We start from the raw sequence: 16,721 nt of genomic DNA on the forward strand, positions 1-16,721 counted from the left end.
ATAGAATCCTACAATATTCTCTTGTGAATTCAGAAGGAAAGATTTATGGTCATGGGAATATAAGTACCTTTGCTTGCTCGGCCCATAGCTGTCTCTAACCAAGGTGAGAAATGGATGCTTATGGAAAGAGTGTAGAAACAGTATGCAGTGATATTTGTCTTGGTATGCTGTTCCACCAGTTTATGAACAGGGACATTTTGAGCTGCAGTTCCATAAAAGCTGTTGCGATTGAACCAAGACCTTCTGACTTAAAGGCAGCATCACTACCATGTCTTTTACCATTTCTGTTTTCCCTACCCTCAATTTAATCCGAACCTGTGGTGATATAAACTGGAATTTAATTTGGTTTGCCTGGTAGACATTCACCAATAAATTTTAAATTTTTTTTTGTCAAAATATTCTGTGTCAAGGCAGATACTTCTCAAATGCAGCATACCTTCTTACCCTCATTGGTAAGGAGATCAGTAAAGGACTGAACTCAGCATGGTGGGTTTCTTCAGTGTCTGATGCACCAAGATTCCTTCCAAAACAGTATATGTATAAAGAAAATCTGTATTAAAAAAGTTACTTTTAAAAGGCTAGGAGCTAACTTAATGAGTCAGTTCTTTTTTTTTTTTTTTTTTTTGGTAAAGGATTATGGATTTTATCAAAACAAAATGGCTTTCTGAAAAGACTTTCTATACTTTTAGTGTTTCAATTAGGTGCATTAGTTCAGGAGTTTCCATTCACTGCGTAAAGACTAAATGTTCTAGAATAATATAAAGAAGTTAATTGACTTTCACTCTTGGTGGGTGTAGGGCAAAAGATACAATATCAAACAGCTGTCCTTGTTAAGAATGGCAATAAATCACAGCTTTTTTATGACTAAAACCAAACATTCTCCAATCTATACATGAAACAATTGGCTTTTGTTCTCTTTTAAGACATCCCGTAAAATATACAACGGAAATTTGAACAAATTGTTTATTTCCTTTTAAGTTTAATCATTTGATTTTGCTGGAGCACATCAATATAATTTGTGAAAGGTGGACTAATGTCTAAGGGCTACGCACATTTAAAAACCAAAAAGTATGAAATGTTTCGTTGGTCTGGTGAACATAATTGTTCAGTTAAAACCTTACTACTTAATTATTGCTAAACCTTTCAGAAAATCTTCCCCCTTCTACATGTAAATAGCTTTTTGAGGTTTTGCAATGATAGCTGATATTCAGATCTGAAGAAAACAAAAGCTCTATGAAGGAAGAGGAAAAATTGTCTTAGTTTGCTACAGGGCTTTTTGGGTTTTTTTCCAGTTTTTTACTGAGGTTTGTCTGTTGCTTGGTGTTGTGCATATATGGTTATCTACTGGTGAATTCCTTCTCGTTGCAGCTTACATAACAGAAATACCATTAGTGAGTGGAAGAACAGCTGTGCTGGGATAGTCCAGAAGTTGATAAAAGCCTAGGATCTTTTCTGATGTTGCCAACAGCAGATGACAAGAGAATAGTGTAGGAAAAGGGCAGAGATGTAGGGATACCTTCTCCAGTATCGTCTCCCAGTCTCCAGTAACTTGCAGCTCAGGGTATGGCAGAACAAAGGTGTTAAATTTATATTTAATGGCCATGCTGAATCTCTCTTCCATGACTATATCCTTTTTTTTTTTTTCCTTCAGTATATAAAATTTTAGGATCCACAAGGAGTTCCATAGCTTACGATATGCGGTGCAAAGCACTATGCTTTTCCATTTTTATTTTAATTTTTTTAATTTTGAAAAAATAAACAAACTTCTGGTTTGTCTGAAGTCCTCTGCCCTTTGTGTTGGAATAGACTGTGTTCAGCCATTGGATATCCACCCTTCTTTGCCATTTGGGATTTTTTTAGGCCTATGAGGTCAGGCAGCGTGCTTGGCCTCTGTCTTGCCATGTGCTCATTTCCAAAGGTGCAGCTTGTGCCTGCTGCAGCTGCTCTGCAGAGATCCGAAGGGTTGCGCTTACTGTCTCAGGTAATGAGGAGGCGTAGGTTGGACTTTCGAAGGGGCTGCTCTATGAAAGAAAATTCAAGGTAAAGTATTTCTGGAAAAGCTACTGCCAATTTCCTACAACTTCTGTTGCACCACTTAGTGTCTTCGTCCTGTTTAGTTCTCTGTCAAGGCCAGCTTCTGGCCTTTAGAACTAAATTCACCTTTACTAAATAATGCCTTCTCTCTCTGGGTGAGAAGCATGCTGAGAGGAAGTGCTGCTTGCTTGGAGTGATGTGTGGTGTAGGGGATAAATGGTCCTGTAAAAGTAGCAGGAGGTATTTAAACGAGGTTATTAGAGAGTTAATAATACAGCACACTGAAAGTTGCATAAAGTGCTTTTCAGATTTTGCTTGATTGGTATCAAGTGCAGTAATTCTCTATAGCTGCAACTGTAAAACTTCAGTCCATACTTCAGCAATGGTTTATGCACTTGTGAAGATCATGAGAAAAGGCATAAAGAACTCAAGTTAGTTACTGTAGTTTAAATAGTTGACTGAGTTTCTGAAGGATATAACCATTTTAAAATCAAGAGAAAGAATGTGAGATTAAAAAAGGAAATCTGTAGCCCGAGTCACCCCTGCTGGCGAAGGAGAAAAAGGAATTTAACTCGTACATGCATGAATATTGCTGCTTTTTCACAGAGTTGGTTTGTAAGGATCCAAGTTTTACAGTCCCAAAGCGTATCTTCATGGATCAAAAGTAGGTGGAATACAAGGGGTGCAGCTGGGATGGAACAGATCTTAATGTAGTTGAAATACTGAATATCATTTGTCTTCTCAGGTTATGGTCACATGGCAATTTTAGTCTGTTATAAATTTGTGCGTCCATTGAAAGGGGTAGAGCCACCACATGTGTAGTTGTCCTCCTTTGTGCTGGCCATAACACAACAAAAAAGGCAGTTTTCATCTGATCTAATTTCTTGACTTTGCTGTTTTCTAAACACTAGTGTGCTGGTGCAAAGGAGGTGGTGGGAATGCGTGGTTGGCAGGGGGAAACAGGAAAACCAACTTTTTCAGGTCCTGTGGAGCAACTGAGCACTCCAGCTTTCCACAGAAACCTGCAGGGATGCCTGTTGACCTGTTGCTTCTGGTCATAATATACCAGCTGGGGTGTGGAATGGTGTTGATTTTAACCTTCATTTGCTTAACCATTTCATCTTTCCTGTCCAAATTTTCATTATGTTACTCACCATTTTTTCTATACATTCATTCTGCATTCCAAAGAGTCTTTTAACCATAAGCATACATGTAGCATATATTATAAGACATCTATTGTATTTTGTAGACATCTGAAACAGTGAAGCGGTTGTTATTTCCTAAGGAAAAGGAGAAAAATCCATCTTCGTTCATACACCTCCACTGAATTAAATTGCATTTGGAAGTTTTAAATTTTTATTAAAAAAGACAATGAAGAAACTGCAGAAATGTAAAAATGAAGAAAGTATCTTTCTGGCGAAGTAAAAGTGTTCATGAAAAGATACTACGTTTATTGGTGATAACATTGTGTCATGTCCCATATGGTCTAAGGGTGTTTGTCAAGAGAGTACACTGTTGCATAAATTTAGAAGTTTATGTTCTGTTCATAGCTTCTACTTTGCAACTGTGTGAGAGCTACTGTGCCATTATTTAGTTATTTTAAAATACTGCAGCCTATTAATCTACTGTTGTTCTAGTATCTCAGTCTGTCTAGTTTTTATGTAAAATCATTCATCGATTGTGTAAGCTTCTTGAGTATCTTTAAGACTGATGTTGATATATTCCTTGTGATATTAGATACTGTATGGAAAGTAGGTTTTCAGTCTGTTTACTCTTATCTTCCCCTTTGGAAGAGGCATTCCTACATCCATTCTTCTGTGTTGTCACAGTGACTTTGTCAGGTCATATACGCAGTTTGGGCAAATTAAGGTTACCTTTACACTGTAGGATTTCAGTGTTGTTAGTATATCCTTTTCTTTCACCCTTGATTGATTGCTATAGCTTATGCATTTGTACATAAGTTAGAAATTCCTTTCTAGACTTCACCAGTTTGCCAATGGTCGTAATGTGTGCCAGCGTCTTCAAACTAAACCCTACAGAATCTAATTAGATTATAGGTCTTTGCTTTAGGTTGGATATCCTTCTCATTTCACTATATTGTACCTGTATATTGAGAAAGCAGATCTCACTCTGGTCTTAAGTTGTATATAGAATTATTCTGTTAATTAAAGCATATATATCATTACATAATATGTATTACACACACATTTATGGGTTGGATTTTTTCAGCCCTATATTGCTTGTAGAGGTCTATTGGCTTTCTGTACCACAGAGAAGATGAGATGTTCATCTTAGCTTTCTAATGTACATTTATGCTGCTTTTGCATGTTGATCAAAAGAAATGAAAGACAATGTAGGAGAAAGTAGAGGGTTTTACATGAGGCTTTTATTAAAATATTAGAATTGACTATTCTGATTATCGTGTTTCCTTTTCTGTAATTTCCCCCACTAAATTAAATATGTTCAGAGAATATGTTTGTATCAAAGAACATGACAATGAAATTCAAAATTAATGCTTCACATCTAAATTATGCTCTTGTGATTTTTTTTTTTTTCTCCCTTTTTAAGGGGAGACTCAAACCCCCTATTGTGCGTTTTGTAAATAATCTCTAGCCAAAGTCTAATCATAATGATTAGAAACACAACTCCTGTTGTATATTGTAAAAATTCTCATTTCCATTTTTAACTTTTACCTTAAAAACAAAAAAAATTGAATGTGTGCTTATTTTCTAGAACGTTTCTAGATTTGTTGTTATTCTCCCTCCTGTTATTATCCTATAGTGTCAGTCTACATTATACACTGTAAGAAGGATTAGATGGTAGGCTCTCCTAGCTAGTTATCCAAGTGTAGCTCTGCATTTCATAGTAAGTGGTGGTGGTGGTTACAGGTTTAACATGATGTGAGATGAAGTCTTGTTGAGTCTGTCATCATAGCACTCTCCAATAACAAAATGAAACTGAGCTGTGAGCAGTGTCCCAGAATGCTGTAGTAGTCTTCAAGGTCTGTGTTGTAATGGAAATCCCATTTATTTTTTTTTAAACCTAATGAAAGTCTTGAAATCTGCAGCTTGGAACAAATAGACACAATTCAGGGTTTTTTTTACATAAAACAATTTTAATGCATTAATATACCTGCTTTTTCTCTCTAAATGGAATAATTCTGAAATGGAATATTGCAGTCATGCATCAATGTATGCATGTAAGTATTCGTGCATCAATGTATGCATGTAAGTATTTCGTCAGGGATTAGGAGAAGGAGCATGAGTTGTTTCTGTTGTCAAGTAAGGGACCATGCCTCCTCTCCCCCGCCCCGCCACAAGATGCAATCTTGTAAAGAAAAGAAGTGTTTGTAATAGTACTAGTAACATTTGAAATGACTTGGTCTACCATGAATGCGTTTCTGATGTCCTCCATATCTCTGCTGCTAGCTGATACCAGATATTGACAAATAACAACACTGAGCTAGGACCATCACTGTGAGGCTGGCAATGGCTGAGTGAGGGAATACTTTATTTATCCCTGAGTGTCACTTTTGAGCTTCTGTAATGTTCACAGAATCTATGTACAATATTCAAAGAATCTTGCTGCCTGAGAAAGTGGTAATAATTGTAACTCACAAGTCGTGATCTAGTGCATCTTCCCTCCCTGACTGGATAATACCTGTGAGTTACTTGGGTAACAGCTTAAATACAGAGCATGCTGCAAAATATTTTGTGGTTTCAAAAGAAGAAGAAAGAGAAGAGTTAACATGGCAGGAAAATATTTTGTGGTATTTAACTCTGGTGCTGCAACTGAAGAGCTCTCCTGTTAGTGAAATTTACAGTCAGATATAGTGGAGGGGGAGCAATTCTCCAGAGACTTTTGTGCCTTTCTTCCAATTCAAGTTGCTAAGAATCACATTTCTTTATAATAATTCTTCACTATAAGGGTGGTGAAGCACTGGAACGCTTGCCCAGAGAAGTTGTGAGTGCCCCATCTTTGGAAGTGTTCAAGGCCAGATTGGATGGGGCTTTGAGCACCCTGATTTAGTGGAAGGTGTCCCTGCCCATGGCAGGGAGGTTGGAACTAGGTGATCTTTAAGGTCCCTTCCAACCCAAACCATTCTATGATTCTATAGTAAACCTATGTCTGCTAGCACGTCTATTTAGTGCATTTGTGTTTATGCTGTTTGCATGCCATCTTCTATTCAGTTTGCTTCCTTTTGAAAGACCTTACCTCAACTAATCACTGTCTTGTGATGTATTTATTTTTTGATTGTTCTAGAAAATAAATAATCTTACTCTATTTTGGGCTGTTTTGAATTGTATTTAGTTATGGCTTCTGCATATAAGCTTTTTAGGTTATATTTTGTTAGATAAAAATGGCACTTTATAGTGTACTGAGTTTTTCAAATTACAAGTATCTTCAATAAATTAAAAATTTCATTTATATACTATTTCTATGGAACTGTGTATTTGCTGGAGAAAAGATTTTGTAGGGTAGTATTTGGTAGCCAATACTCGCACTCAAAGTAATGTATTTCCACTGGACTTTGAAATAAGTGTAAGGAGGGGTTTGCGAGAGCACAGGTACAGAATAGGCTTTCATTTCTTAGATTGTTAAGATCATTCCCTTTGTGCTTTTAAAGCTGTACTTAGATTGCTAATGTGGACAAGAAGGATGAACTTGGGGGGAAAAAAAGATTGACAATATGCTACGACTCGTTAAAAAGTAGAGCACAACAGCACTACTTATTTTTAAACATAGAAGCATTTGTAATGTAGGAAGACTCATATTTGTGTTTTGTGCAACCACTTGCCAGTGCTATGCAGCTTTAACGCTAGCAGAAGTTGCATGCGCAACTTAGGAGTCTTGTACAGTGGTATCTTCAGGAGCTGTGGGGCTGGCTACGGGTTTGCTGGTTTCTGAGCTTTAACCACATTTTACCCCATTAATCATGCTAGTGTGTTTATCTGCTGCTAGAGTAAGAAGTAGGTAAAATTGTGCTGCAGTGACATGAAAACTGATCACCGGTTTTGCTGTCTGGTTTCTAATGAGCAGTAGTAAAGCTGACTAGTATAATGAAGTGAGTTTGGATATAGTGAATGATAGCTGTTCAACCAGTTGTCGCTAGTTCAAGGTATGTTGTTGCCAGTGTAAAGGTAAGAATATTGGCACTAAGTAGTTGTGGATGCCCCACTGTGCCCAGGGAAGTTCTGGATGTGCTGTCATTGGCTGTGTTCAAGGTAAGGTTGAACGGAGCTTTGAGCAACCTGATCTATTGAAAGATGTCCCTGCCCATGGCAGTGGGGTTGGACTAGATGTTATTTAAGGTCCCTTCCATCCCAAACCATTCTGTGATTCTGTGATATTTATCACCAAGATTGGTTTCTACCCAGCAGAAGCTGGTTTAGAGCCTGTGCCTGTGGGGAAAATTTTGTATCTGTCACTGGATGTTTTCAAGTGTTGTCACTAGTTGTGGGTTTTTCAGCATGTCCTACACAACAGAGGTTAGAAAATGAATCTGATCTCTGTCATCATCGTATCTGGAAACAAATCTCATAATTTTATTTTTCAGTTATCTCTAAATGTACCTTGTGCACAAAATGAGCTAAACTCAGAATTATTAATGTAACTCAACTTGAAGGGAGGAACTGCCCGAAATATTGTTAAATATTCCCAAATGTGTCAGAGCGTGCACAAGATCAAATATCCGTTCCACGCTCATTAGGAAAAACGTGATAATAACTTCATTTTATCTAGAAGTAATCATACATAGATAGCAATTAGTATTTGCATTCATGCTCTTGCAGAAGAGGCTTCTGGGTAGGAGCGTGGTTGCAAAGAGGGATCCAAAGATCAATCGTCAAAACAAATTACGATTTGGCAATACTGGACTTTTGAGAGAGAGGTTTGACAAGCAGTATCTATTGTGCTGCCATTTGAGTAATACTTGAAGAATAGTTTAGTGACTATTATGTTTGCAAGTTTTTTTAGAGGCTACGCAAATAAGCTTGCTCATCTAATGTGACCCTTACAGCACTGAAGAGCTGATGATTTTACTCACGTACGCCAGTTTGGAGAGAGGCTGTTGCGTTGCATCAGGCTATGTAACTAACAGCAGGAGATGTGAGGGAAGTTCAGCTGATGGGATCTCTGTTAAGCTTTGGCATTACCTAAAAAAATTATTTTCTGGAAAAATGTATTTCCTAAATTTGATTACTGATTCTCATTAATGATTCTCATTAATTTATGGTTAAATTGAAGTTTCCAATTTTCAGGGAAATCACAATTTTTTTAAAAGAATATTATCTTTTAATTGGTCTTATTTTGGGAGTAGCTGGTAAATGATGGTGTACTAAGTGATGTTGGCGGCAGTTATTACAGTGATAAGTGCTTGCTGATGTGGTGTTTTGGTTTACTTTCATTTGGACCCTTTGGATTTTTACGTAATTCAGGAGAAGTTCAAACTGTGCCTGTCTATATCCATCTTTTACACGAAGTGATTATCTTTAGAAAAATCTTAATCACTCCCCCATTTTTGTCATGCAGACGTGCTGAGACCAACAATTGGAAACAGACTTCACACTGATGACTGGCAGGGCCAGTACAAACTGAGCGGAGAGGGAAGGACAGGAAGGGTGGTTTGAGTCACTTCTCCGTGTACAGAATTAAGTGAGTTTGGTAGTCTGCTCATTTCTGAGTGGGTAAGCTATGGGAGAACAACACTTGACTCTTACCTTCTCTTTTCGTTATATTTCACTGGGGAAATTACAGGGTTTTGTCTTGTTGCAATTTCAGTGGCATATAATAACTTATTAACCTCTCTAGTCTGCGTTTATTATCCATCTGATAAAGTTTGGACTTTATTGTGAAGAAAACTGATACTGGTGCTGAACAGCCATAATTGTAAGGTGCCATTGCTCTACTTTGTTACGTGGATATTGTAACTGGGACTTGAGCAGATGGCAAGCATATTTTCTAGTACAGACAATAGTAACTGGCAGTCACTTCTGTGCCAGGGTTAGATTAGTGTGTTAATTGATAAGTGAAGGACTTACTACTTTTAGTCCCTTAAAGCCAATATATCATCCATGTATTTTCCCGGAAATAATTGATCTTGTATCTGACAATACATGCATGTGACTACCAAGCATTCATTATACATTTGTGTGTATAACCTCAAATATTTTATAGTTCACATGGATTGGTTTTTTAGTATATGAAAATAATTTCTTAAAATACATGGAGAGGTTTTTGTCGTGAGTGCATAGATTGTGCATGCTGTAATAGCCTTCAGGCTTCTGTCATGGGTTTGTCTTGTGCAAAATACTGTAATTGTTTAAAACACTTCTGTTTTGGTATATAATTTTTGTGGGTGGGTTTTGGTAGTGGTAGGATATGGAATTTTTTAGGGCAAACCTCCTACAAATGGAGTGAAATTCTAAACCTCCTCTGATATGAGGATGAGCGGTTTGTTCCAGTTGGAAAATGCATCTCCTCTGGATATTAATCTACTTGAAGGGATTAATAATGCATGCCGATATATTAATGTGATTTTCAGTGTCTTGAGCCACTCTTGTCTTTTTATTATTGTAAGGCTGAAACAGAAATCAATGGGTTTTTTCCTCTTCAAATTGTAAAGTTTTGCAAGGTACACAAAACATGTTTGTTTTAGTAGATCTAGTGGGCTGAAGGGGGCATAGTTCTCTGTGCAAATGTGTGCCTCTAGGATGATGCTGATTTCCAGAAGAGCTAAATTTAATATGTATATGAAACACTTTTGTGATCAGTTTCTGTAATAGTAGTTTTACATCAGTTGAGAAAGGAAGATTTTTGTGTTGCTCAAACCATGTTTTTCATGTTTATTAGAAATAAGTACATCAAATATTCCTAACTGATCCCCAGTATATAGACTTTTACATACACACACATGCACACGAATATATACATATTAGTATCTACACACATGCATGCACACAAATATATACATATCCATACAGAATAAAAAGACACAAGGTTCTAAAGAAACAATTAGTGGTCTATCTAAATGTGAGTTTGGCAGTTTTTAGTTCATGAAAGATAGATAGCAATCCAGAATCTAGCACTTTACACGCTGCACAGTAGTATAATTTCTGGTTTAAAATTTAGTAGCTATTAAAACAGAGCATGGCCCAAAAATAGAAATACGCTTTACTGAGAAGAGATCAGCTTCTAGAGGGTTGAAGAGAGGCAAAAGCAGTGTCTGTCTGTGTGAACAGGAGTGCACGGCTCTGCCTCATCTAGCAGAGAGGACTGCGGTGTGGGTTAGGGGATGTCAACACACACCTTTTCTGACCTGGTACTGACTTGTGTGCTGTGTCATGCTGGTAAAAGTATACGTGCAGCTACCCAGTGATCTACATCAGTGAAATGATCCATTGGGAGGACTCGCCTTCCCTCCACCCCAGAATTAATTTGATTTTTGTTTCCTCAGGTGGACAAGTTTTCCAATTTTTGTATTCGTAGGAATAGCTACCAGTAAATGTACATCTTAAGAGGGAGGGTGCTGCGAGAAGTCTTGCCTCTGAATGTGAAATGATAGCTGTAAATACACATTTCTATCCATGTGCAATGCACTGATGGAAGGTGAGCTAAATCCACGTTGCTCAAAAGGAGCCTCTGGTTTTCATGAAGCTAAGGTCACCACAGCAGCTCCTGAGCTGGATCACAGTGTAGCCAACATGAGTGCTCTGGTATGAGAAAGGAGAGACATTGCTTTCTTCATTAGTACAGATTTGAACTAGGTTGGTGGTTTGAAATTGCAGGCTAGGTTCAAAGTAGCTAAATTTTAGCAGAAAGGAGACTGTCTGGGGGATTCCAAACTGATTATTTAGAAGAGCTGATCTTGCATGATCAGAAGGTTTTCTTCTTGAGCATAAGCTTCAATGAAACCTTGACAGGGTGTATGTCAGAGATCACGCATCGCAAATCTGCTGAGTAAGAGGAGCAAGGAACTTTCCTTGTTTAATTTTATATAAGCAGATTAAATATGGTGGGTTTTTTTTTTCTTCATTTCTTCACTAATATGTCTCAGGGGTTTTTGTGAACACTAATTTTGCATTATTTTGAATAAAGATGGAGGTTTTCTTCAAGATGACCATTTTCAAGAATAAAGCTTTGCTCAGCCTAGGAGGTAGCAAATCTGTGTTGCAGGTACCTTTAGGAAATTATCCGTCTTTTCAGAATGCATAAGAGGGTAAGAAAACATTCTCCCAGGGAAGTTAAAAAGGCCTCCTGGGAGGTGGTATCACAGAAATGAAGAAAGAAGCATTTTCCAGGAACGGGTGGTGATGAGGAAGAGTTTAGTATGTAGGAAGGAGCGTATCTGAATACCTAGAGATTGTCACAGAGACTCCTTGGTTCTCTAAGGCATTGTTGTTTTCAATAATATAAATGTATGTCACTGTTACTGGAAGATCAGATTTAGTGTTTTCTCAGATGGGGAGTAAAAATATTCAGTATTCTCAATGCTGGAAAATAAAATTAATGGATACTGCAAAAGCATGCTTTCACCTAACTAGGGAAGGCAAGGCTGTTCTTGTCTAGTTTAACATACTTACAAGGTAACTTTACTCTGGAATAATAATTGAATTGAGCATTGAGTGCAGTTTACTTCCTTGCAGCAGAGTGCAGCTAAAAATTATTAGCAAAAAGCATTCAAGAGGTATGTAATATATTTGGAAACAAACTGCCTACAGTTATATAAAACAAACAAACCCAAAGCAAACAACCCAAAAAACCCCCACCCAAAACCACCACAAAAAACCTAGATAACAGTTTTTGTGTACATAAAATACTATATAGGGTTGGGTTCCCGCTGTGGTAGGCATTTTACACTCTGCCCTAGTATACGGTTGTAAGTGTGCGTGGATTTGTTTTATTTAGAGTTTTGGACTAAGAAGAACTAGTTCACGTAAAGATCGTATTTGCAAATGCAAAAATACAAAATTGACCTGTGATGTCATTCTGACTTAGGTCACTGGCTCCTTCAGGCAGCGGATGTCATCTCTGTATATTGCTTTGCTCAGTGATTGCTCTCTTAAAATAGTGAATGTTCCCTTCCCTCCTGCTCCCATATTAGTGATTAAATTTAATTCTATATTAAATCCAATTTGGAAGATTTTTCTAGTCTATTTGTCCTAGTCTTCTAGACTGATATCTTTAGGAACAAGTTCTGTCTTTCTTGGAGTTGTTTGTTTTATCCTCCTGAGTGTCCAGCTTGCTTCAATATTAGAATTTAGTGCAAAGTTTTATCTCTGAATCTCACCAACGTTCACTGTTGTCTTTTTTCCAAAATACTGGTTTCAAATTCTTATACTATCCTGTTTTCAAACTCTCAGTAGATAAGTGAATAATTTTTTTTTTTTTTTTTTTTTTTTTCTCCCTGGTCATTGAAGATGGAGAGGACTTCAGTAGAAATGTATGATAACAACTGTCTGGCATGGCATGCAGGCAGAAGCAAAAGCTTTTGACAGCATTTGCAAAGGAATCTAAGGAGAATCACCTGCTGTGCACTGTCTTGAGAAGGAACACAGAGTTCTTAATATTTTATTAAATTTTAAAATTTTAACTCTGTCAAGATGAAAGTCAAGTAAAATCCACTGTTTTCCTGGGGAGCAAAAGAAATGATGATATTTGCAGTTCTGAATATTTGAATCCATTGTTCTGCTGCAAATGGAAAACTAGAGATAAATAGCATTAGAAAGAACTTATATAAATTCTGTGGTTCCAAACATGCTAGTTTTAGCTACCACAGAAGTGGTTGTGCGATTTGAGAATATGGTTTTCACCTAAAGAACAGAAACACTACATTTTCTTTTATTACAGGCTTTCACGTATTGTTCAACTGTAATATTTTGCTTGGTTAAAATTAGGCCACTCCAAAATAGAACTATTATATATTAATTGGTTTCTCTCTCTATGGGTTCCTACTGTAAGTGTGCATACACCAAAACACTCAGCATTTTGAACTTACGTAGGAGCAGTACACTCATGTATGACCATCTCCAGTGCTTAACAGTCTAGTTGACCTGGAGCTCCTGCTGTGGTTTTTTTGGAGTTTCTTAATGCCCAGTGCAATATACTTCAATCATCTCAGCTTTGACAGTGAAAGCTCTGCTTATTGGTTAAGTTTTCACTCGTAGTGTTGCTGGTGATGACCCCCTCTGATGAGGTGCACCCTGCTGTAGCAATAGCTGCCGTTCTGCCTTGGTCTGCCAGTCTTCAGATATCAGACCCACAGGAGCTCCAGCTTTAAGCTGTTTGGATAATATGGCTACCCAGGGGTCTCTGCAACTTGAACTTTGTGGTCTACAACAGCTAACCGGCTCAGCTGGGCTGCTATCCTGACAGTAATTCTGAGTGCAAGTTCTCCAGTCTTCCGTGATTTGAACGTGAATATAATACGGCAAACACTGCCAGCTTCATTAAAACTTGAGAGTATTGATCTAATATTACTCACGTGATGGGAAATTGCCTATGATCTAAATGGGAAAAAAATACAGGAAATAATTTAAACATTTCTCTGTATGTTCTCCACGGATAGCAGGGAACCATGTACAACACGTTAAGTATGCAGAATATCCAAAACTCACACTTAAGTGAAATTAACTGGATCACTGCGCACAGTACCAGTATGTGGCTTTTAAGTTTCTTAATTCCACAAGTCTAGACTAATGTTTACTTTGATTTTATTTTTTGCTTTATTGTAATAGTTCTTTCTCATGTTAATTTGATTTCTTACCTCAGATTGAGAGTGGGTAGGGAGAAGTTATGTTGCTTAAAAGAGAACGTACCTAGAAATCTAATCCTAAATTCATCATTATTTAATACCATTTTCTTCTGGATTTTGAAACTATTGCAGAAAATGTGAAATTCAGAAAGATGGAATCCTGAAAATGCATATTTGAGTATTATTATTATAAATATTTCCTTTCAGTCACATTGCGTTGCACAAAATCAATCTTAGTCCGTTTCTTTTGATTTGCTACTTTTCATCTTCTGTATTTATAAAATTCTGTTGTGGAGTTTGGGGCAAGGGGTTAGTGTGATAATCTGTGTCTGTAGTTGGAAGACTATTACTGTGGGAAAAGTTAACATAGAAGTTAACAGGCAATTTAGTTATAGTAGAAACTATAGGGCTACAGTAGAAGCATCTACTATTTCTTGGGGTTTTTTTGAAACTATATTACAATTTGAATAAATACTTTGTCCCTTGCAAAACTAAAGTAATGTTTTTCTTTTAGCACTGTCACTACTGCTCTACTCTGCCTTCAGAGCGTTTTCAGTTCAGCTCTTTAATTCATCTTGAAGGGGTTGAATGACCTTGGACCTTCCTGCAGGCTGAATATGTTCTATCTGCAGTTTTTTCCAGCCTGTGAAACTAATTATTTTGTGGGTTTCTTTTTAAATATTACAGTGTATTCTGTTGATCAATGAAGTAAATATTTAAAGTTTGTTTATTTCTTCTTATTGTAGGCATTGGATCAAGACAGAACTGCACTACAGAAGGTGAAAAAATCTGTGAAAGCGATATATAATTCGGGGCAAGGTGAGACATTGTTTTCAGTTTTACATGAGAACCTAAGCATTTGATTTCAAGTTTGAGAAGTGTCTTGCAATTTATCCTGTTGAAGCATATAGCATAAGAGATGCTTATCTGTTTAAGAAAGTTTGGACTTAAAAATTTTATTTCTTTCCTTCTGATTATACATCAGATGAATGTGCTCTCCAGTTCTTTCACCATCATATTCCTTCTTAAATGCCTCTAGGAGAATTCCCATTGGTCAGTTTTCGTGCTGTCATAACGTGTCAAGCAGTTACCTTCAACTAGAACAGTGACAAGACAGTGTCCTAGACTGAATTTATGGAGTGCACTTCTAAGTGAAATAAGAATGAGAACTTGTTAAAAAGTTTAAATAAATAAAGAAATATCTACAGGTAGATGTGTTTGTTTCTTCAGTACATGCTCTCCCCTCATAAGATGTACAATAAAAATGATGTATTTCCCTTCTGACCTAAAATAGTGGAGATTTATCATTATTTTGCTTGTTTGAAGACACTGTTGATGTTTTATTGGAGCTTTAGTAATAACTTTGATGAGAGGATAGGTGGCTGGAATATGAATTGATAATCAGTTTGAGTTCAGTAACAAATGATGATCAAACACAGATCAATATACAAATTAGGTTTTAAAAAAGTTATAAAGTATACCTGGCTTCTACCTCTGTTTCTCTTAAGGTCTAAAAACTGTGCCAAAGGCAGAGAGGGTAGCAGAGCTGTATGCCTTCCAATAACCATCTGGCTGTACATACTGGATTTTAGAAAATCCCAGTTCCTGTTCCCTAGCAGCAATAATCAGTTTAGCAAATATTTTCCTTATGCAGAGCCACTTCTGAGTGGTCTTAGTTTCTGTGTTGTTTTGTGTGTTGTCCCATTAACTCGTGTTTATGGAAGTGTGTGGGTTTTTTAATGTATTGTAGATTCTTAACTTTTCTCTTCTGCCAATCAGTAGTATTGTTGCTCTACTAGCACCATGTTTTAATTAGCTTGTCTGTAACTTCAGTTGGTGATGAATGTTTTCCCAATAGACTGTGAAGCCTGATACAAAGTGAGAATAGTATTTGGTACATGTATATTTAGTTTTATGCTTTTAGAAGTATTCGGATGCTCCAAGCAGCTTTTCCATTTGAAAGGACCTACTTACTGAATTTCAAAACTGATGAAAATTGTAGAACACATGAAAAGTGTTATGCCTGTTTTGAAATAGCTAAAATCTCTAGTATCATTTGTATATAATTTGATTTGAGTCTTGTAATAAAAGTAATATTGTTTTCAATGCCTGTAAGTAGGCCATGCTATATCATGAACTAGTTGCACTGAGTAAAAGCAATAGAAGGTTGGTTAATGGTTTTAATTGGCTGACTCTGTACTTAAAAAGGACCAGAGATACTTAGGTAGCTGTTTTTCTCTTTCTTTTTTTGAACAAGTCTTGTTTCAAAGGTACAAGTTAGTATGAATTCTTCTGGATAAAGAAAGCACTGTACATAATACTCTAGCTCCCTCTTCAGAATGTGTTGTGATAGGCTCCATTATAATTTGAAAAGGTGTGCACAGGAGGCAATTCATGCAGTAATTGATAAACATAAACTAGGGTTAGTAAGAGCAAGACTAAAAGCATGTGTTATGTGTATGAAACCTTGTAAAAATAAATATGAAAATAAAGTGACTGAATTAAAACCCAAACTCATTTTGCCTGCTTGTACAAAAAGAATTGTGAAACCAGCTATTTTCTTATGCTTCAGTGATGAAAGTGGATTTCATTGATGTTTAACTTCACATAAAACATACTAAAACCAGCTGTAAAATGCATTGTCATTTATCAATTCAAGCAAGAATTAGGTGACTATTTTCATATTTGAAAAGAAAGCCTCTACCTACATTTTAAGGACTCAAAATTGGAATTTTGTTTTACAAATTTGTTTGCTAGAAGGTGAGACCATATGTAAACTACTAGAGTAGGAAACATTTTTTTTAAACTCCTGCTTCATAATCTCCTGTGAGAACTCTAGCTGGACTGGTGAGAAATGGTTATTCAGAGGCAATAGAAATTCTTGTCTCTTTAGTTCAGTAATCCAATTCATACTCTACCAAAAGCCATAGCTAGG

At 36.7% G+C, this 16,721-nt stretch overlaps 1 protein-coding gene across 6 annotated transcripts in view; it reads left to right on the top strand.

The window, feature by feature from the left end:
* Nucleotides 1-16,721, top strand: part of ASAP1 (ArfGAP with SH3 domain, ankyrin repeat and PH domain 1) — a 125,786-nt gene that overhangs the window by 32,954 nt on the left and 76,111 nt on the right. For all 6 annotated transcript variants that reach the window (XM_050915920.1, XM_050915921.1, XM_050915923.1 and 3 more), the window contains one exon: nucleotides 14,533-14,605. In XM_050915920.1, coding sequence (XP_050771877.1) covers nucleotides 14,533-14,605 — 73 coding nt within the window. The remainder of the gene's footprint in view (nucleotides 1-14,532; nucleotides 14,606-16,721) is intronic.

Source organism: Gymnogyps californianus, chromosome 2 (genome assembly GCF_018139145.2).
Source record: "Gymnogyps californianus isolate 813 chromosome 2, ASM1813914v2, whole genome shotgun sequence".
NCBI classification, from domain to species: Eukaryota; Metazoa; Chordata; class Aves; order Accipitriformes; family Cathartidae; genus Gymnogyps; species Gymnogyps californianus.